At 50.7% G+C, this 22,849-nt stretch overlaps 1 protein-coding gene across 1 annotated transcript in view; it reads right to left on the bottom strand.

Moving 5' to 3' along the window:
- Positions 1-5,801: 5,801 nt before the first annotated feature.
- Positions 5,802-22,849, bottom strand: part of CACNG2 (calcium voltage-gated channel auxiliary subunit gamma 2) — a 142,527-nt gene continuing 125,479 nt past the window's right edge. The window contains exons 3-4 of the mRNA XM_025399742.1: positions 11,315-11,455; positions 5,802-9,818 (exon numbers count right to left, since the gene is read on the bottom strand). Of these exons, the coding sequence (XP_025255527.1) occupies positions 9,283-9,818; positions 11,315-11,455 (677 nt within the window). The 3' untranslated portion in view covers positions 5,802-9,282. The remainder of the gene's footprint in view (positions 9,819-11,314; positions 11,456-22,849) is intronic.

The following is a 22,849-nucleotide window of genomic DNA, read 5'->3' as shown; positions in this document are numbered from 1 at the left end:
TACAGGCATGCACCATCACGCTTGGCTAATTTTTTGTATTTTTAGTAGAGACAGGGTTTCACCACGTTGGCCAGGCTGGTCTCAAACTCCTGACCTCATGATCCGTCTGCCTCAGCCTCCCAAAGCACTGGGATTACAGGCATGAGCCACCGCGTCTGGCCAATTTCCCCTTTTTTCCTGTAGCACATGAGTTACAGAAGGCTGGGACCATGTTTGTCTTGATTGCGGCTATCCCCAGCACTGAGCACAGTGAATAGCATGTCGCGGGAGCTGAACGAGTGAATGAATGAATGAATGAATGAATGAATGAATACAAGGCATCACAGTGGTCTTGAAGTATTCCCAAGAGCCAGTGTAACTCTCTGTGGCTGGAGCCCAGGCTGAGATAGCACCAGAAGGGAGATGGGTACGGCCTAAGTCTCAGCTCTCTAGGGCTTTCATGACTCAGAACTGTACAACATTCCCTGACACCACCTCTATAACCCGGACCTCCACACCCCTGCCAGGAAGAATCACCCTTTTCCTTCGCTTTACCCTTCTGTATCCTGCACAGCTCTCCATCAGGGGACCCGGGAGGTCTCTGCACATGCTCGTGTGTACAAATGATGGAGGCAGGACAGAATAATGGATATGAATGAGGGCTCTGGGTGCAGAGACCCCCACCTTTGAACCCCAGTCCACCACATTCTAAAGATATCTTGGTACCATGGCTACAGATATTGAGTGTTCACTCATATAGGAAGTGCTGTGTAGGTGTGAGCTTACATTACTGTTGCCATGTGCCAGACACTACTCTAACGTCCTGAATTCATTTACTTCATACAACCTTATAAGGTGGTTACTATTATCATTCCCCTCTTACAGATGAGGCAACTGATGTGTGGATGACTTGCCCAAAGTTGTGGGTCTGAACCCTGCCAATGTGGCTACAGAGCCCACCTTCTTCTTTTTTTTTGAGACAGGGTCTCTCTCTGTCGCCCAGGTTGGAGTGCAGTGATGCAATCATGGCCCATTGCAGCCTTGAACTCCTGGGCTCAAATGACTCTTGCACCTCATCCTCTCTAGTAGCTGGGACTACAGGCATTCACCACCATGCCCAGCTAATTTTTATATTTTTTGTAGAGACAGGGTTTCACCATGTTGCCCAGCCTGGTCTCAAACTCCTGCGCTGGAGCGATCCACCCAGCTTAGCCTCCCAAAGTTCTGAGACTAGAGACATGAGCCACCATGCCTGATCCAGAGCCCACCTTCTTAACCCTCATACTGCCTCTCTCGTTCTCAGGGTAGAACCCTCGTTCTGCCTCTCTGAGCCTCAGTTTTCATACCTGTAAATGGGATAATAATGCCTGTTTAATAGGGCTATGATACCATGATCTGGCAGTGCCTGACACATTGTAGAATCTCAACAAATCCTAATTTGCTGTGGCAAGATAGATAAACAGACTTCCTGTGAGGGCTTTGAAGGCCTTACTGTGAGGGTGCTAGGGAGCCATTGAAAGTTTTTGAGTAAGACAGTGACATAACAAAGCTGTGGCTTAGCTCCAGTCCTACCTTTTCCTGCCTCTGTCCCCCCACCAACTAGCTCTATGCTGCCTGAGGTTGGTATCTGAGTTTCACATCCCTGTCTTACCTCCCCGTGAGGTTCTGAGATTTGAGCTGTTTCAGGGTCGTGACAGGTCATCCCAGGCCTGGAGTCAATGGGGTGGGAGGGATATTCTTGGTCTCGGGGGTCTCATCTCAAAGGGCTGCCTTAGAGATCCCATCTAGGGCCCCATTTCTGTCTCCACCTCCAGCCCTGCTGACTGACAGAGGTGCCTGGGTTTCGCATGACTGACTTCGTATTCCCCTTGGAATCCCTTCTGCAGCAGGGTGGATGAGGTGAGACAGGCTGGTAACTCGGTGGAAGAGGGAGGAGGGAGAAAAAACAAGGGAGCCAGAGCAGAAGAGAGTGGGAGACAGGGGGACAGAGAGAGAGAGAGTGTTGGAGAGAGGGAGAGCCAGAGTGCGGGAAAGATGGGCTCACTGCTTCAGGGTGGGGCACACCTCGTGACAAAAATGGGCCACCTGACCTTGTGCTGTGTTCCCTTGTTCTGAAAGATATGGTGAGGCCATCTGACCTCGTGCTGTGTTCCCTTGTTCTGATGGATGTTGTGAGTCTGTGTGAGTGCACACACATGCACATGTGGTTTGTGTGTCCACGTAGACGTGAGCGTCTGTGACATAGCATGCACCCCGTCTGCTGGCCTGTGCATGGAAGTACACAGATGGGTCTCCAAGGACCTAGGGACTAAGCATGTAGAGAGCCATGTGGAGTGGCCTACATATGTCCTCAGCCCCAGTGTCACCTCCTCCATGTGCCTTGTCCCCCATTCGTTCACCCTCCTCCCCCTGTGGTGGCATTATCGCCTTTCTTGGTCAGTCTCTGTTTACCTGTCCCTGTCTCTGCCTCTATTGAGAGCTTCCTGCAGGGAAGTCCACATCCTTGTCATCCCCGTACTCTTGGGAGCAAGATCAAGGCTTGGTGGGGCAGGTGATCAATAAATGCTGATGACTGATTGAGTATATTTATGTGAAAGGATCTACTTCCAGAAGTGTGTGTGGGTGTATGTATGTGCATGCACATGTGCATACATGGGAACATGTATGTGGCCATACACACATGCACATGCACTGTGGGGTGTGGATGTGTCTCTAAGATGTCCATGAGTGAGCCTCTGGGCGCACACCATTCCCACAGAGGATGTGATGCAGTGATATGCTGGCAAATGTTTAACAACTGACTCTTCATTGAAAAAAAAAAAAAAAAAAGCCCTGGGGCCAGGCAAGGTGACTCACCCTGTAATCCCAGCACTTTGGGAGTCCAAGGCAGGTGGATCATGAGGTCAAGAGATCGAGACCATCCTGGCCAACACGGTGAAACCCCGTCTCTACTAAAAATACAAAAATTAGCTGAGCGTGGTGGCGCACACCTGTGGTCCCAGCTACTAGGGAGGCTGAGGCAGGAGAATCACTTGAACCCGGGAGGCGGAGGTTGCAGTGAGCCAAGATCGCACCACAGCACTCCAGCTTGGCAACAGAGTGAGACTCCATCTCAAAAAAAAAAAAAAAAAAGAAAGAAAAGGAAAAGTAAGCCTTGATTAGCAGCATTTGCCTATTGCTGCAGTGTAAATATTCCCACCATGGCCGGCTTCAAGCTGCTGATGTGGCGTCACGGAATATGGAGTTAGCTAGGAAGGGATACACATAACTGGCTCACATGAGCCCATAGGAGTTAGGAGTTGGCTTCAGTACACGGAAGGATTCATGTCTGTGGCTGCCCAGCCTGTGGTGGGCAGGGGAGGCAGGGCAAAGTTCCTCTGGTGATGGTAATGCTTCTTTCCAGAGCTGTGCCCTGGGGGACCAGGCAGTTGGTGGCTGCCAGCCAGCTTTCACCGAGCGGCCTTAGAAGTCAGTCTAAACCAATACTCCTTGTTAGGCAGGTCTAGATACTCACCAAGACAGAAGTGCCTTCCCTCACTCCCTGCAGATGCTTTGAAGTTTTTGGATTTGGTGAGGTCAGCATGACTGCGAAGAGGAATTGCTAAGCCTGAAGCATGAATGGAGGAGGGGGAAGGAGGAATGCTTCAAACCTCCATCTGAGGCAGGTGGCCAGGGATGCTGGAAGGTCTGGAGGCTTGGGCCTAGTGCCTGCTTGAAGCCGATTCACTGTGCAAGCCTGGACACATCGCTTGCCCTTGCTGGCCTCCAAATGTGACTTTCTTCCATGAAGGGAGAGGTCTTCTGAGCTCCATAGCTTGTCACTGACTCTCTGGGAGTCGGTCCCTAAACTGGGCTCTGAGTGTTAAAATCTACATTCAAAAGCCAGAGAGAGGCTGTGTTGGCCTTAGACAAGAGCAAGAGGGGATCCTGCCCTGGCCCTTCTCAGACCAAGCCCTTTCCCACGTGGGGAGGAATTCACAGGCCAAGGCGACGTGCTCACCCCAGGCCCTACCCTCTTCTAGACACTTGTCTGATGCTTGCTAGTTTAGAATTTCTGCTCCAAGAGTCCTGCCAAGCTGGCTTCCAGGGCTAGCTGCCATCTGTCCTCCTGCCTTAAGGATCTATGTCCTCCTGCCTTAAGCAGTGGTTTTGGGGAAGCTGGGTGTGCAGGCTGGGATGGGTGCCCACTTTGTGGGAGATGCCCTGAACGTGCTGAGTGGAGCTGGAAGTGGGAAAGGAAGAGGGGTGGGTCATGGGCAGGGAGCTGTGGTCTAGGCTTCCAGGGGTGGACTTGCCCTATGCTGCTACTTTAAGGAGCAGAAGGCAGAGGAGGTTGAGAATTCTAAATTCAAACCTAACACTTTAGGTTGTCACAAGGACATATTTGCCAGGACAGAGGATAGACCATATTTTTAAATTTTGTTTTATTTTATTATTATTTTTTTGAGACAGAGTCTTGCTCTGTCACCTAGGCTGGAGTGCAGTGGTGAGATCTCAGCTCACTGTAACCTCCGCCTCCTGGGTTCAAGCAATTCTTTGCCTTAGTCTCCTGAGTAGCTTGGATTACAGGCCCCCACCACCACACTTGGCTAGTTTTTGTATTTTTAGTAGAGGCGGGGTTTCACCATCTTGGCCAGGCTGATCTTGAACTCCTGACCTTGTGATCTACCCTCCTCAGCCTCCCAAAATGCTGGGATTACAGGCATAAACCACCGTGCCGGGCTGATAGACCATGTTTTTAAGGTAGTTAGTTTGATGTGCAGCTGTTAAATCTTCAGACTTAAGTTATGGAGAGTGAGCCTCCCTTTCTACTCTTGCCCTGGACCCCACAAGTGTTAGGGGTGAGGCTAGAGAGAGAGAGAGATAATTGAGATTGGTGGGGGCTTGGCGGTGTGGCTCCAGCAGACTGAGGCTGAGTTGAACAGGGAGTTTTGAACATTGGCCCCTTCTGGAGTAGACTTTTCCGGGCCGCATGGTACAGGGCTTACCTTCTCTTAGGTCTGTGCAGCGTGCAGGTGTCATCTGCTTGCCATCTCCTTTCTCTTGAGCCCCAGGAGAGCTGTACAGTGAATATGCTTCCCCCCGCACCGCCCACATCTTAGATAGCGCTGTTATCTTAGACAGCTGTTTCGGGGCATGATAGGTCATCCTTCCAATGGGGCCTTTCTCTGATGTCAAAGGTCACATCCTCCTGTTAGCATCCCATCTTGTCTTTCTCATCTCTTCAAGTTAAGAGAGTCCCAGGGGCCCTCCCTATTCTGCCACTCCATGGCTCCCCTTCTCCCTGAGGAGCACCCCTCTGCAAGGAGCCCCCCTGAGTAAACTGGCAGGGTCATGTCCATTCCAAACTGCACACTTTCATGGGGGAAAATGGAAATGCTGGAGTGTGATTGGGATGTTGAGTAGGGCTGGTTTATTCTAAAAGAGAAAACTCAAGGACGTCATGCTCTCTGTCTTCAAATATCTGAGGGGCTGTCATGCTGAAAAGGGAAGGGATTTATTCAGTGTTGTTGGAGTGTGAAGGAAGAGGTGGATTAAAATTCAGTGTGCAGAGAAGACTTTTGCCAAAGAGTGCTGCTCAGCGCTGGCTGGTGCTATCTTTGGAAGGGGTGAGCCCTCTGTCACTGGAGGCGTGCAAGTATCCCTAAAGGATATTTAATAGGGAACTCATGATCTAGAGGCTGGGGGGATGCCCTACTGCCCAGCCTCTAAAGCTCCCATCCCCAAGAATCTACAGCTTTAGGATTGTTTTAAATAGGATGCCAGGAGTTGGGGAAGGAATTAAAGAAATTCACTGAAGTGAGGACCAAAAGCTATAAAAAAAATCTTTATTTCATGTACCAGGAATTTTTTTTTTCAGTTTTCTGCTTTTTAAAATTTTTTTTCTGTTAACAGTCTGAAAAAAAAAAAAAAAAGACCCACCAAGAAAATAAATGGAGGTTAGTTTCTTGAACTGGTCTGAGCTGGACATGAGCAAATCATCCACACCCTGGGAAGCAACACCCTTGCAGTTCCGGTCCTGGCTCCTTCCCTCCGGACCCCCTAGCCTCCTTCTCAGCCACGACGATGTCACCCACACCCCAGTGGCTTTCTTCAGGCAGACCCAGAACCCAGGCCTCGCACCATGGAAGGAACCACTGATTGCCCTCCCAAACGCTCTGTCGGAATTCAGAGAATCGGAGCTAGTTTTTCTCTTCAGACAGTGCCCACTTGGGTGCTGTTTCCTTGGGGCCTCTCCATTCTCCCTTGGCTCTTGTCCTTGATCCCTTTAGGTCTGGAATCTGGCGGGGTGGCGGGCAAGATTGGGGTGGGAGAGGGGTAGAGTTGAGTTTCTGCCCAGACTGAGGACAACTTGGTGGTGGTTACCACAGCTTGAATTGTCTCCCATCGTTCTGCCCCAGGGCCCATGACCTCCCCCTGCACTTCTGGGCTGGGCTGGCCGATGTTCTGCCCTGTGCTGACCTGGAAAACTAACTTTCCTTTCCCAGGCAAAAGACAGGAAAGGCAGGTGAGATGTGCAAGCTCAAAAAGCCTTGCGAGCCATTCTCTAGAACTCCCCAGAGAGCTCAACCTCAGGAAATGCCAGTGTTAAGAAAGATGCAAACCGAGGGAGACTCACAGGCAGAGGCAGGGGGCCTCACCTTGACCTTCAGTCACCTGGGAGTGACTTGCAGCCTGTTCTGAAATTTCCAGTTCAGGAAAGTTGTTGGATTTCTGACAGTCTGAACTGGCCCTTGTCACTCTGGGGAAGAAAGGGGAGAAACAAAGGATGCCCCTGGCCTTTAGTCTGTGGTGCAAGTTTAACTTTTGGGGTTGGTCCTTACACTGGGACGGAACTGCTAACGTTTTCCTCTCCATCCCCTCAGCCTTAAGCCCTCCCAGCAAACCTCAGAGGATGCTCTTTTTCACAGATCCCCAAAGATACTGGGAAAGCTCTGGTGGCAGATCTCTTCTTCCAAGGAAGCCTCCTTAACTCTCCATGATCGCAGCAAGGGGACACAAAGTGAAGAAGGCCTTTGGGGACCCCTGTGTCTTTCCCTTCTTTGCCTGAACAGCGTTACGTTTGCTCACATGTGTGTATTTTTGCTTTGACATTGGATGTGGGGCAGGGGTTTGGGGAGCACAGTGAGGAGGTATATGGTGTGTGTGTGTGTGTGTGTGTGTGTGTGTGTGTGTGTGTCTGAGAGGCTGACTGATGATGAGCCTGGGGGCCTGGTGGCAGCTGTCCTGGTCATCCCTGGCATATCCTTGGGGCAGGTGGCAGATCTGAAGTCACAGATACATAGAGCAAGAATGGGCCTTTAGTGCTTATCTGGGTCAATCCACATGCTTACATGGGGGGAAAATTAAGGGCCAGAGAGGCCATGCAGCAAGGAATTCCGGAATCCAGTCCTGGATTCTAGATGGGTGCCCTTCCCATGCATGCGAGTGGTGTGTGTGTGTGTGTGTGTATGCGTGCATGTGTGTGTTCATGTGTGTGCTGTGTTGGAAGGGTGTGAATGAACACAAAGGCCAGTGTGGAGTTGTTGTGGTCCATGGCTGTGGAGGGCATGAGTCAATTTCCTTTGAGCCACACCCCTGGCTATGTGTGGGATGGAAGGGTTGAGACTGAGTGTGTCCCTGTGAGTGACTGCGGTGCTGGGCTAAGTGGACTGTGTATGTGTGTGTGAACGTGCATGCATGCGTGCGCATGGGGCGTGTGGTCTCTTTGTTGGATTCTGTCTTCCCCTATTCACAGCACCTTCCTGGTCTGAGGAAGCCACCTTTCCATCACAGAGACCTCCTGCAGCTCACTAGGACCTTCCCCTACTCCCTCCAACCTTCAAGCCCAGCTCTCACCTCTCACCACGGTTTTGCTTTGTTTTTGTAAATGGATTTGTATATTCGTTTTCTGTTTTTTTTTCTTTACAAGTTCCCTGCTAAATTTTAAGTCCCCCACCCCACCCCATTTTTTGTTTTCACAGTTTAAAGCTGGAAAAGAATTAAAAGAAAAATACTATCTGATTTTCTTGCAAGTAAATCCACTTATTTTATATTTACATTTATTTATAGTCTGTGGTTTTTTTATTAAAAAAAAATCACCACTTGTTTTTCCTTTTTCTTTTGTAAAAAGAAACCTTTTTGCAGTGTCATTGTTGAACCCGCTGGGCCCCAAGAGGGCATCAGTGAGTCCAAGGACCCCCAAAGGGTCAATGAACCCCCTTCCCAGGGAACTGGGGGGCTTATGAGTCTGGGGGTCCACCATCACCCCAGGGTCATCAGGTGGCCCTGAGGTGAGGGGTGAGGAGGGAGAGCTGTTTCATGTCCCCCGGGGGTTGGGTGTCTCCTGACCCCAAGGACAGGAGCTTGGGGACATGACCCCAAGAGGCTCACCCTGAGGACTCCGGGGTTTCCGGCATCTTGGTAAGCCACCGGCGGCCTCCCCTCTCCTTCCCTTTCCTCAAGGCCTAGGAAGTCATCACAGTGGGTTAAGGACCATTAAGGACTGGGAACCTGGGACCAGGCAAGCCCCAAGTGTACCCCGCTCCAGGCACCCTAACGGAGAGGAGGGACAAGGGCTCGGTCACCTGGAGGCCTACAATTGCCCCATCAATGCTGGGTGGAGGCAGCTCAAGCCCTGAGCCTTCCCCGCGTTCCTGGGGCACCCACCCAGGGGCTCCAAGGACCTGGCAGTGACTGCAGGCTCACCTGGCCCCGGGGCCCCTGAGTCTCGCCCCCCCACTCTCCCAGGGAGGCAGGGCCCGCTGGGGGTTAAAGGGAACAGAAAAGTAACTCTCCCGGCGTTAAAAAAAAAAAATAACATAAACCCTGAAAAATACAAAGGACATCCCCTTTCCTTTCTGTTCATATATTTTTTTTTTTTGCTTTAATGTTATCTTGGTTCCCTTTTATTTTTTCATTTAAATTGATTTTTATTAAATGTTAAAATAATGGTACATGGGAAATCATGCATTTTCTTTTAGATTTATTTTCTATTTTTAATTTTTTATCCCTCTCGCTTTTTTTTAGTTTGTTTTTCTTCCTTCGTTTATGTTTTCCCACATTTCCTGTTGTTTTGCTTCTTTGTTCCTCTTATATTTTGTTCTTTTTTTTAAAATTTACTTGTTATGTTTTTCTCTTTTTTTGTGGTGTGTGTGTGTGTGTGGTTTTTTTTTTTTTTTGTTTTTTTGTTTTTTTCTTTCGCTTTTGGGAGGTTTCCCCGCGGATGGTCTCGGTGCCCCCGCCCCGCCCCGCCCCGCCCCGCCCCCGGGGACCGCGCCCTCCTCCCGGCTCGGCCCCGGCGCTGGCGAGGCCCCGCGGTTTTCATACGGGGGTGGTCCGGCGGTTGGCTGTGTTGGAGTGGAGAGAGTCCTTGTTCTCCTTCTGGATACAGTTGTGAACCTGGAGGAAGCTGTTATCCCTGTCGGAGTTGTAGGTGGCGGTGGGCGTGGTGGCGGCCTTCAGGGGATCCCTGCTGAGCGTGTACATGGAGATCTCCGTGGACGGCAGGGTGTTGAAGCCCTTGATACCCACGGGGGAGGCGTCCCTGGAGTGTGAGGGCTCCGTGGAGCGCGAGCTTGAGCGGCTGCGGCGCTGGTAGCGGTAGCGGTAGCTGGGGATGCGGGTGATGGCAGAGGCCTGGAGGTAGTCCGTGGCGCGGGCCGTGGCCCGCAGCTGTTTGTGCCGGTCGATAAACATGTGCACCGCCAGCACCCCGACCATCTCGGCGATGATGAAGGACAGGGCCCCAAAGTAGAAGGACCAGCCGTATGAGTAACTATTCTTTTTGGAGTCGCTCTTGGAGGGGTCTCCGGCATTGGCAGATATGTACACTATGATGCCAATGATGTTACTGAGACCTGCGGGGTGCAGGGTGGCGGGGTGGGGGGATCAGAGAGAAGGACGTTAGTTTCTCAGGAAGTCGGCCACTGGGCAGCCCTAAAGGTCGGGGACAGCTCTGTGGGCTTTCCCAGGTCCCGCGTTTTCATGAACAGGTGGGGCAGTGTAGAGGGACATCTGCCAGCTTCCCCTTAACATTTTCTTTCCATTCAGAGAGAGCCACAAGGGAAGCGTTAATGGAAACAGACATGGGCAGGGCGGGAGAAGGGAGGCATTTCACAAGGTGCTGAGTAACTGATATTGTTCACTGAGGCTTCACTACCTGCTTTCACTGCTTGGTGCTTCTCAAGCAGGGCACAGATGAGGAGACAAGCACAGAGAGGTTAAGGAACTTGCTTAAGGCTGCACAGGGCTTTGAAGCTGGTGTAGCAGCGGGTGAAGGTGGGCTCCTGGAGCCAGGCTGCCAGCGTTCAAAGCCTTGGCAAGTTAACCTTGGTTTGAGTTTCCAGATCTGTAGAATGGGAGTCAGGTTAAGCCTTACTCTTTAGGGTCACGGAGAAGGTTAAAAGGGTGAATACATGTGAGTACTCTTAGATGTTGGTGGGTCTTTTCTTTTTTTTTTTTTAGATAGAGTCTTGCTCTGTCACCCAGGCTGGAGTGCAGTGGTGTGATCATAGCTCACTGCAAGTCTCAAACTCCTGGGATCAAGCGATCCTCCCACCTCAGCCTCTCTAGTAGCTGGGATTATGGATGTGCCACCACGCCCAGCTGATTAAAAGAAAAAAATTTTTGTAGAGACACGGTCTTGAGGCCTCGCTATGTTGCCCAGGCTGGTCTCGAACTCCTGAGCTCAAGCAATCCTCCTGTCTCAGCCTCCCAAAGTGCTGGGATTGCAAGCATGAGCCACTGCACCCGGCCTGATGTTGGTCATTCTTATTAAATGGCTCAGGCTACACCCAGGTTCTTTTTCTGGCATCTGAAGTGAGTGTGACTCATCTGTCATGTAACTGGGCTCAGACATCTGGATGTGGGTGCTGCCTGCTCCCACCTGGGTGGAACAGTGAGGGGAGAGTCCACCCTCGGTTTCCAAGGTGAAGCTGAGTATCCCATAGGGGTTGGAACAGCGAGGTACTTGGGTGCCCTCTCTCCAGCCTCCTCATGGGTTTACTTGCACCAGGAGGGAGAAGGGCAAGTGGCAATTGGCCAAGTACCCTGAGAGGAAGCGGGGATTTGGGCCTTTTTCCAAGTGCTGGGAAGAAGATGGGCCACTGGGCCAAGGGATGGGATATGGGGATGCTCCTGGAGGATTTGGTGGAGGCTCAGGCGTTGCTACAGGACAGGAGCCCCCACCACAACCTTTCTCCCCTGCAACACGACCTAGTGCAAGTCCTGGAGATTCCTCTCCTGTCTCCCCATCTCTCTCTGTCAGGCCCTCGTGGCCCCTAAGCACCCAGACCCCAGCCTTCTTCCCAGTGGCAGGCCTGGACTCCAGCCCACTCAGATCAGTGGCTGTTACCTGCAGACACAAAGAAGATGCCGGCACTCAGGATGATGTTGTGTCGAGTTTTGTAGAACTCGCTGGCTGCGATGCAGAGGCCACCCATGAAAAGCAGAATCACACTCAGGATCGGGAAAATGCTTGAGGCCCTCACGGCCCCTGTGGAACACAGAGAGTCAGGGAGAAAGAGAACGGCATGGCTGTGAGACTGAGGCGCACAGAGGCAGGTGGGAGAGCAGCCCCGAGGCGCTGGGGTTTATGGACACAGCCTTAGAGGAGGGCTGCTTTGCAATCCCAGGGAGAGAGAGACAGCAAGCAAGCCACTGCCCAGCTCACAGCCCTGTAGGAGCTCCCCAGTGCCTCCAGGGCCAAACTCCAGCATGCCATCAGGCACACAGGGCCCTGTATGACTTGGCCTCTGCCCTCTTCCAGCTCCCACGGCTCCCAGTCCTCATGTTCTCTCTTGTCCCACCACAGCAAACTTCCCATGACGTGTCATTTCATGCTGCTGACTTTTGAAACACAGAGCTTCCTACTGGAATGTCTTTCCTATTCTTCAGTCAGCAAACTCTTCTTCATCCTTCAAAACCCAGCTCTAAGTCCCCTCTTCTGTAAAGCCTTCCCTGACTTCCTTAGGCAAAATTACGAGCTCCCTCATCTACGCGTTGGGGCCCTTGGGCACGTTGAGAGGCAGTGTGGTATAGTGGTTAGGTGGAACCACATGGCTTGGATTTGTGTCTGGCTGCAGCATTTATTAGCTGTGCAATAAAAAATGTATCTCACCTCTGTGTGCCTCAGTTTCCCCATCTGTTAAGCAGGGGTGGTAATAATGCCAAGCTCCTAAGATTGTTGTGAGGATTAAATGAGTTGATTCAGGCAATGCACTTAGATAGGTTTCTGGCGTCTATAATAAACATTCAACGCATGATATTATAATAAATATTGGTGTATACATATGCTTCCACCATGAACCATGGGTCATGAGGCAAGGACTGGGACTTTACAAAGAAAACATTTCTTCTCTTTATCCTCTCTGTCCAGCGACACAGTAGGCTGCCAATAGAAGCTCATTAAGTGAATAAACATGGGGTTGTGGTCCAGAAGGAAGGAACAGGCATGTTGCAAAGAAAACAAAGTAAGAAGAGAAACCCTTCCAGATAAGGACTGACAAACAGGACCGGAGAAGAAAAGAATATGGTAATGAAAAGGGAGACACAGAAGGTGAGGGCCAGGGCTCCTATAGTTGGGAGTGGATGGGGGAAAAGTAGGGCAGGCAGCTAAGGGCAGAGGCCAGGGTTACATGTGTTTGTGGGGGGAGTAGCACCTGAATGAGGACCCAGAGGTGTTGGGGAGCCCTTCACAAAGTGTCTTTGCAAAGTAAAACATTTTTTTTTTTCTATCCAAATTCAAATAGGCAGCTAGTGACCTCAGGACCCAGCTCTGTGTCCTGGGAGCCATGGGCCAGGCAGGTGGCAGAGCCGGCTTGAGGCAGGGGTGAGGGAAAATATGTCTTTTTTATTATTATTATTTTTTGAGACAGAGTCTCCCCGTTGCCCAGGCTGGAGTGCAGTGGGGTGATCTCGGCTCACTGCAACCTCTGCCTCCTGGGTTCAAGTGATTCTCCTGCCTCAGCCTCCCAAGTAGCTGGGATTACAGGCGTGTACCACCATGCCTGGCTAATTTTTGTACTTTTAGTAGAGAAGGGGGTTCACTATGTTGGCCAGGCTGATCTCGAACTCCTGACCTCGTGATCTGCCCACCTTGGGCTACCAAAGTGTTGTGCCCAGCCAAAGATGTCTTCTTTAAATGTTGCTTAAGTGGCTTCTAAGGAAGTCGAGTCCTGATAAATTACAGGACCCTCTGGCCAAGCCCAGGGATTGGTCAGGGAGGTTGGTTTTGGAGGGGAAGGTGCCAGGAGTGGAGCTTCCTCTTATCCCCATCCCCGTCCCCACCCCTTTGGGTGGCAGTGTGTTCAAGAAGGATCCGTGAGAAGAGAATTTCTCTATATAGAACTGTAGGGATTTTTCTTTTTCTTTTTTAAAATTTATTTTTATTTTTATTTTTTGAGGTGGAGCCTTGCTCTGTTGCCCAGGCTGGAGCGTAGTGGTGTGATCTTGGCTCACTGCATTCTCCACCTCCCGGATTCAAGCGATTCTCCTGCCTCAGCCTCCCAAGTAGCTGGGATTACAGGTGTGCACCATCACACCCGGCTAGTTTTTGTATTTTTAGTAGAGACAGGGTTTTGCCATGTTGACCAGGCTGGTCTTGAACTCCTGAACTCAAGCGGTCTGCCCGCCTCGGCCTCCCAAAGTGCTGGGATTACAGGCGTTGAAAGGGGATTTTAGGCAGTTTGCTGCGATGTGTGTGATGTAAAAACCCTTCTTCTGTCCCAGTTATGGATCTGCAGCATAGTCTACACTGCTCACGAATGGGTGAGTGGGTTATGTGGGGGGACTTGAAGAAGGGCAGAGCTCTTGGGGCAAAACCGAGCTGCGTATAGGGAAGCAGGGGTGGGAGGATGGGGGCCTGAGGCGGCTGGGCTACTCTGCAGCCTCAGCACCCTCCTTCTCTTGGGCGGGATGGGGTTTCTCCCTCCCCAGACCGAGGGAGGTGTTCTCTCCTTGCAAATCATTGCTAAGACAACACGCTGTGTCCTCAACCTGATCCCCCAGCCCAAACACACCCACATCCACACCCATGCATGCACAGACATGCATGACTAAAAAGCCACCTTAACTTGCATCTTTATAAGCAAGTGAGGATGGTGAGAGCTCATTGAAAACCCAGGAGAAGAGAGAGAATATTTGTTAAGCATCCACTCTGGGTTGGGTCTTGAGCGGGTGCCTAACATATATGATATAATTTCATCCTCATAACAGCCCGGCAGCGTGTGTTTTTTTTGGCCCCAATTTACAAACAAGAAAACTGAGTTTCAGAGAGAGAAACTCCCCTGCCACCAGCTGGTGAACCAGGATTCATATCCAGACCAGCTCAACTTTGGGAGCACCCTGTAGTCTCCCTATGTGACTTCCAAGGAGCCCAGAAAGGGTGGGCGCCACAGAGCCTGGAGAACTGGGTTTGGGTCCTAGCTGTGCCACTCACTTGCTGTGTGGCTAAGGCAGGTGACGCGCCTCCTCTGTTTTTCCCCTGTGTAACATGGGGTATGGACCGTTAGATGGTTTCTTTTTGTTTGTTTTAGAGAGAGATTCTTGCTCTATACCCCAGGCGGAGTGCAGTGGCATGATCTTGGCTCAGTGCAACCTCCGTCTTCTGGGTTCAAGCAATTCTCCTGCCTCAGCCTCCCAAGCAGCTGGGATTATAGGCGCCTGCCACCATGCCTGGCTACTTCTTGTATTTTTAGTAGAGGTGGGTTTTCGCCATGTTGGCCAGGCTGGTCTCGAACTCTTAACCTCAGGTGATCCACCCGGCCTCCCAAAGTGCTGGGATTATAGGCCTGAGCCACCACTCTCGGCAGTTAGATAGTTTCTAATAGCTCTGCCCTTTCCATGTGGACATGGTCCTGGCCAGCCGCAAAGGGGAATGACAGAAGAAAGAAGGAAGGAAAGAAAGAGGCCGGTATGGTTTCCGAGGGGCAGCAGCAGCAGCAGCTCAGAGGAACAGGCAGAAGAAAGGCTCTGGCCTTCCCCCTCCAAGAAAATGGGCTCTTCCTACCCACGGGATGCCTGCAGGTGGCCGACCCAATTGTGTCCTCAGAGCAAATGGACTCACAGCAGCCCAGGGCTTGATTTTTCCAGTTGCGCCCCATCCGCTGTGGGAACCCGGATGCCCCAGCTCAGCCTTCCTGCCGGCAGGGGGAGGGAGGGTCGGCTGCGGAGGGAGCTGGGATGCATGCGTGTGTGCGCCAGAGGCCAGGCATGTGTGGACAAGATGGAGGGCGGCAGGAGAGGAGGGAGGGGTCTGCTGTGTTGCAGCCAGCAAAGAGCAATGTGGAGGAATCAGAACGGCTTCAGAAGCCACCAAGGCAGCGTATGACATGCTCTAAATAATGGCCACCAGCGGGGAATACAGACAGAAGCCTCTTCGGCACAGCAGAGCCAGCCCCAAGCTCTGGCCTCTCCTGGAAGAGACCCCTTTGCCGAGAAAGAAGGCAACAGGCCGGGTGCGGTGGCTCACACCTGTAATCCCAGCACTTTGGGAGGCCGAGGTGGGTGGATCACCTGAATTCAGGCGTTCGAAACCAGCCTGGCTAACATGGTGAAACCCCGTCTCTACTGAAAAAATACAAAAATTAGCCGGGCATGGTGGCGCGTGCCTGTAGTCCCAGCTACTAGGGGGGCTGAGGCAGGAGGATCGCTTGAACTTGGGAGGCGGAGGTTGCAGTGAGCTGAGATCGTGCCACTGCACCCCAGCCTGGGCAATAGAGCAAGACTCCATCTCAAAAAAAAAAAAAAAAAAAAAGACAACAGTGGGCAACTAACAAATAGCACCTAAGCACAAATAGCTTAGGCCACCAGACTTGGCAGGGCCCTGATCCAGGTGGGAAGGAAGCTGATTTAGGAGCAAGCAGGGACTCCTACATTGGAGAAGTTTCTTGAAGGAGGTATTTCTGGCTGGGTAGTGTCACAAATGGAATAGGGATTTTGGAGTTAGTCACATTTGACTTTGAATCCTGGCTTTGTCACTTATCAAAAGTGTGACCCTTGGGCAGGAGTCATTACTGCTCTGAGCCTCAGTTTCCCCATCCTGTGAAATGGGAATAGTAAAAATAATCTCTAGCTTATAGGAATGTTTTAAGGCTTTGCTGCTGCAAGTGCGGCCTGAGGCCCAGCAGCACTGGCATCTAGTTAGAAAGGCAGTCCTGCCAGGCATGGTGGCTCCTGCCTGTAATCCTAGTACTTTGGGAGGCTGAGGCGAGCGGATCACCTGCGGTCAGGAGTTCGAGACCAACCTGGCCAGCATGGCGAAGCCTTGCTTCTACTAAAAATACAAAATTTAGCCAGGCATGATGGTGGGCACTTGTAATCCCAGCTACTTGGGAGGCTGAGGCAGGAGAATTGCTTGAACCCGGGAGGCGGAGGTTGCAGTAAACTGAGATTGCGCCACTGCACTCTAACCTGGGTGACAGAGCGAGGCTCCATCTCAGAAAAAAAGAAAAAAAGAAATGCCGCCCCTCAGCTCTTTCCCCCAATTGAGTCATAATCTGCATTTTAATGAGATCCCCGGAGCAAGATTTGCATGCATATGAAAGTTTGAGAAGTGCTATTATAAGAATTAAATTGGGGCTGGGCTCGGCTCACCGCTGTAATCCCAGCACTTTGGGAGGGTGAGGCGGGTAGATCACTTGAGGTCAGGAGTTCAAGACCAGCCTGGCCAGTATGGTGAAACCCCCTTCTCTACAAAAAATGAAAAAATTAGCTGGGCATAGTGGTGCACGCCTGTAGCCCCAGCTACTCGGGGGTGCTGAGGCAGAAGAATCGCTTGAACGCGGGAGGCGGAGGTTGCAGTGAGCCGAGATCTCACCATTGCACTCCAGCCTGGGCGTCACAGTGAGATTCCATCTCAAGAAGAAAAAAAAAAAGAATTAAATTGGGTCCTACCTTTTACTGTGTCTCACACTAGAAGGTACACAGTAAAAGGTAGCAATTTTTATTTCTGAGGTCCCTCTCCCCAAAATGTCAGTCCAGATATAACTTCCCTATAAATCGTCCTGACTTTCCACAAAGGCAGGCCTGGTCTTGGTGCCAAAATCTATCACAAGGGGCAGAAAATATCTGATTTATTTTATGAACAAATATTTACTGGTCTCCTATGAGTAAGCATATGGCACTTCACATTACCTGCCAACATTATGGAGCCCTTCCCCTGTACTAGGCCTTGTTCTAAGAGTGGTGTAAGCCTTATACCAACCCCATGAAGCCATGGGCTTTGGCTTCAAGGAGATTACACATGCCTAAAGCTGACACTGGCAAACTTGTTCTGTAAAGGGAAAGACAGCAAATGTTTTTGTCTTTGCTGGCCATATGGTCTCAGTTGCAATTTCTTAACTTTGCGGTTGTAGCACATAAACAGCCATAAACAATATATAAACAAATGAACGTGGTTGTCTTCCATTAAAACTTTATTTACAAAATCACTTTGGGAGGCCGAGGTGGGTGGATCCCCTGAGGTCAGGAATTCGAGACCAGCATGGCCAACATGGCGAAACCCCATCTCTACTAAAAATACAAAAATTAGCCGGGTGTGGTGGTGTGTGCCTGTAGTCCCAGCTACTCGGGAAGCTGAGGCAGGAGAATCGCTTGAACCCAGGAGGCAGAAGTTGCAGTGAGCTGAGATGGAGCCACTGCACTCCAGCCTGGGCAGTGGGTGACAGAGTGAGTGAGACTCCATCTCAAAAAAAAAAAACCAAACAAAAAAATCCGGTAGTGGGCTGGTTGGGCTGGATTTGGCCTGCTAGTCATACTTGGCCACCTCTGGCCAAGAGTATACTCTGTATTGGGAAAAAGACCACGTGGTCCGGGGCAGGGAGACGCTTTGCTCTAGGCTAACTGTGAGTCCGGTGAGCAAATATGGACTAAGTGCCCACCACTGTGCCAGGCCTGGGCTTGGCATGAGAGACATGAGGGGTACAAAACAGGCCTTATAGAGCTTACACTCTCATGAAGGACACGTATGTCATCAGATAATCATACAGCCTGGATAACATACTATGAAAGAAAAGTACCTATATGGCACCATGATGGTGTGTGACAGGCTAACGTCACATGTAGACAACTATGTCCACAGAGAGCTTAGAGTATGCCGAGACTGTTATGAGCACTGCACATACACAAGCTCGTTAGTTCTGATTACAACTCTATGAAGTAAGTACTTTATATTATTTTTATTTTTAAAATTTATTTTAGTTCTACTTGTTGCATTATCTTAAGCAGCATATAATAGTATGGCCTCTGAAATGTGATAGACCTGGATTCAAATCCAACGCTTTTATTTTTTGATTTTTAATTATTATTATTATTTTTTTGAGACAGAGTCTTGCTCTGTTGCCCGGGCTGGAGAGCAGTGGCGTGATCTCGGCTCACTGTAACCTCCGCCTCCTGGGTTTGAGTGATTCTTGTGTCTCAGCCTCCCAAGTAGCTGAGATTACAGGCCATGTGCCGTCATGCCTGGCTAATTTGTGTATTTTTAGTACAGATGGGGTTTCACCATGTTGGCCAGCCTGGTCTCGAACTTCTGACCTTAAGTGATCTGCCTGCCTCAGCCTCCCAAAGTGCCGGCAGTACGGGCGTGAACCACCACACGTGGCCTGAATAAGTACTTTAATTATGCCCATTCTACAGAGACCAAACTGAAGCAAGGAGAGGTTAAGCCATTTATCCAAGGTTTGTGAATCCAGGCAGTCTGACTCTAGGGTCTGTGCATCTAACCGCTGCATTCCCTTCCCTTCTTTTCAGGCTCTACACTTTGCTGCCCTTCAAAGCATCCTCTGAGCTTATGTGGAGATCAGGATGGGCCTCCCTGAGGAAGTGGTGGTGGATCTGACCTCTAGTGAATAAGGAGCAGCTAACCAGGCACAATGAAGGCAGGGCTGTGGGAGAGAAAGCAGCAGGAGCCGGGGTGGAGGAGGCATGACTTGTTCAGACCTAGAAGGAGGCTGGATCACGAGGAGCCAGTGGAGGAGTGTGGGGAGCACTAAAGGAGAGGAGGCAGGCGAGTCTGGGCCACGTGGGACCTCATGGGTTGAGCTAAAGAGCTTAGCTTTATCCCGAGAGCAATGGGAAACTTTAAAGGGCTTAGAACAGGCAGGTTGTCATGATCTGATTTGCATCTTAAGAAGCAAATGGATTATGAAGGGGTCAAGGCTGGCTGCAGGGAAGCATCGAGAAGGCTGCTGCAGCTGACCAGAGAGGAGTGATGCCAGTGCTTGGGCCAGGGTAGGTACAAAGGGCATGGGCAGAGGCAGATGTGTTTGAGAGATGTTTAGGAGGTGAACTGAAGCTTGATGGATGGATATGGGCAGTGAAGAGGGTGGCATTGAGGATAACTTCTGGGTTTCAGACTTGTCAGCTGGGTGGAAAAAACCACTTGGGGGACTGGGAGAAGACCCAGCCTAGCAGTGAGTAGAGAGAAGGGGAGGAGGCTGGGTGTGGTGGCTCACGCCTGTAATCCCAGCACTTTGGAAGACCGAGGCCGGTGGATCACCTGAGGTCAGGAGTTCGAAACCAGTCTGGCCAACATGGTGAAACCCCATCATTACTAAAAAAATTACAAAATTAGCCGGGGGTGGTGGCGCATCCCTGTAAACCCAGCTACTTGGGAGGCTGAGGCAGGAGAATCTATTGAACCTGGGAGGTGGGAGTTGCAGTGAACTGAAATTGTGCCTTTGCACTCCAGCCTGGGCGACAAGAGTGAAACTCTGTCTCAACAAAACAAAACAAAAAACAAACAAACAAAAAAAGAGAGTAGAGGAGGAAGATCAAGGTTTGGTTTTGAACATGCTGAGTTTGAGATGCCTTGGGGATGTGCACGTGGAGCGTGGGTGAGGCAGTTGCATGTGCAGATGTGGAGCACAGGGGTGCCATCTGGGTTGAAGCTGTGTCACAGGCACGCAGAAGAGCTTGCCCGTGGATGAGGAGAGGCTTAGGCCTGAGGCTTGGGGAGCCCCAGTGGTTAGTGTTCCTGGCCCCCATTTCCTTTTCTGTAGAATGGAGATGAAAATCCTAACTCCATCTACCTTACGGGGTTGCAGGGATTAAGCAGGAAGAGGAATGTGGATGCTTTAGAAAATGCAGGATGTCAGTGAACTGTGAGCAATTTATTATTTTCTGTGCTGGTGACAGAAATAAAGAGTATCCTAAGTGCCCAGGAGGCAAGTGACATCTTGCCTTCTGGAAGGGGTGGCCTGAGCTATCCGTTCTTCGCAAATCCGCTTTTTGGCCAAACTCCCTAGACAAATCATTTTTTGATCTTGTGCCTCGGTGGGCCCCAGCCTCTGTGGCCATCATGCTGTGACGTGGTGCTTCACGGTGGGCATAGCCGGAGGCCGGGCCAGACAGGGCACGCAGGGCCCCCCGAGGTGTCTGGCAGTGGAGGAGGGTGGGCTGGTGGTCAGTGCAGGTGGGGATGTGACGACTGGGGTAGGTCAGGAGACCTGGGCCTGCTGTGCACTCTTTGCCTGGCTCTCCATGGGACCTGAGTGTGTGTTATCCCCGCTCTGTCCTCAGATCTGCACTCTGATGGGGTTGGAGTACATGATCTCTAAGGCCCTGTCCCTCATTGATCGTCCTGTGCCCACTAAGACCTCTTTCCAGGGCCCGCACAGCCAGGCCATGCTGCTGCCTTACCTGTTCCCTGTGCGAGTAATGACCTTGAATCAAAATAGTCACCATAATCAGGTATGTGTGTGGGGGGGGACAGGTTCCTTATTTTCTGTGCCTAGTGTTAAGCTCTTATCCCATCCGGGATTTGATTCATCATTAGGATGAATTAGGATCAATCCCCATTAGGGGATACAGTCTACACTCACAGACCTGCACAGACTTGCTGGGTTGCAAGGAGGTTTCTAGTCTCTTGGGCATCTCTTCTCATCTTCAACTTCCATTCTGTGCTGGCTGGTGTAGCCAATGGCCGTGAGAAGGGATGCATTTCAAAAAATACCTGTGTGATGCATGTTTATAGCAGCACAATTTGCAGCTGCAAAAATGTGGAACCAACCCAAATGCCTATCTATCAATGAGTGGATAAAGACTGTGGTATATATACGGTGGAATACTACTCAGCAATAAAAAGGAATGAACTAATGGCATTTGCAGCAACCTGGGTGAGATTGGAGACTGTTATTCTTTTTTTTCTTTTTTTTGAGATGGAGTCTCGCTCTGTCGCCCAGGCTGGAGTGCAGTGGCCAGATCTCAGCTCACTGCAAGCTCCGCCTCCCGGGTCTGCACCATTCTCCTGCCTCAGCCTCCCGAGTAGCTGGGACTACAGGCACCCGCTACCACGCCTGGCTAGTTTTTTGTATTTTTTTGGTAGAGACGGGGTTTCACCATGTTAGCCAGGATGGTCTCGATCTCTTGACCTCGTGATCCGCCCGTCTCGGCCTCCCAAAGTGCTGGGATTACAGGCTTGAGCCACTGTGCCCGGCTGGAGACTGTTATTCTAAGTGAAGTAACTCAGGAATGGAAAACCAAACATTGTATGTTCTCGCTCATAAGCGGGAGCTATCCTGTGCGAATGCAAAGGCATAAGAATGATACAATGGACTCTGGGGATTTAGGGGGAAAGGGTGGGGAGGGGGTGAGGGACAAAAGGCTACAAATTGGATTCAGTGTATGCTGCCTGGGTGATGGGTGCACCAAAATCTCACAAATCACCACTAAAGAGCTAACTCATGTAACTAAACACCACCTGTTCCCCAACAACCCATGGAAATAAAAAATTAAAAATAAACAAACAAAACCCCCAAAATGCCTCTGTGTGTGCATGTGTGTGCGTGTGTGTGTGTGTATGTGTTTGTGTGTATATGTGAGAGAGAGAGAGACAGAAAGACCTCAAAGAAGAAAAAGGAGAACAAAGATGGTGGGTGAGACAGAGAAAGAGAAGTCAAATGCTATGGTTTGGAGCATGGGTTCCAGAGGCAGCCCACTTGGGGTCTCCTCCTGGACCCCCACTGGCTGTGTAACCTCTGTGCCTTGCCTTTCCCATCTGTGTGATGGGGACACTGGTCATCTCACCTTCATAGAGTGGTTGTGAAGATGAATTAAGATAATGTTTCAAGTGTCAAGGCTGGCACATCGTCAAGTGTTCAATGAATGTGTGCTATATATAATAGCACATGAAAAGCATTTTGGGAGCCCAGGGAGCTAACTTGGGGAGTACCATCTGTGCAGGATGCCGGATACGTCCCTGCTTCCTGCTGTCAGTAGAGATTGGTGACCAGTCACACAGGCTCAGGAGAAAGGCTGCCTGAGTCCCTCTTCCTAGGTGTGACCTGGTCCCCCTGGGGCCTCTGCTGCCCCCTCTGCCATATGGAGATCACAAGCACACCTAACTTACAGCACACCTAGCTATGAGGAGTAACTGAGTACACACACTTGAAGCGATGAGAATAATGGCTGGTATGCGAGGAGCACCAGCAAATCGTAGTCATCATTCCAGTGGAGTAAATTGTTGCTGTCTCTCATGGGGCTTTGGGTTATTGAGGCCGCTGTTTATTAAAGTGCAGGTTATGACTCATTACTAGGTCATGAAATCAGTGTAGTGGTAGCAACCAGCCCTTAAAGAAATGAACAGGGCAGGCGCGGTGGCACAAGCCTGTAATCCCAGCACTTTGGGAGGCCGAGACGGGCGGATCACGAGGTCAGGAGATCAAGACCATCCTGGCTAACACGGTGAAACCCCGTCTCTACTAAAAAATACAAAAAACTAGCCGGGCGAGGTGGCGGGCGCCTGTAGTCCCAGCTACTCGGGAGGCTGAGGCAGGAGAATGGCATAAACCCGGGAGGCGGAGCTTGCAGTGAGCTCAGATCACGCCACTGCACTCCAACCTGGCGACAGAGTGAGACTCCGTCTTGAAAAAAAAAAAAAAAAAGAAAAGAA

This window comes from Theropithecus gelada, chromosome 10, assembly GCF_003255815.1.
Source record: "Theropithecus gelada isolate Dixy chromosome 10, Tgel_1.0, whole genome shotgun sequence".
Taxonomy (NCBI): domain Eukaryota; kingdom Metazoa; phylum Chordata; class Mammalia; order Primates; family Cercopithecidae; genus Theropithecus; species Theropithecus gelada.
Note: the sequence above shows the minus strand (reverse complement) of the source record. Positions and strands in the feature narration are given on the sequence as shown.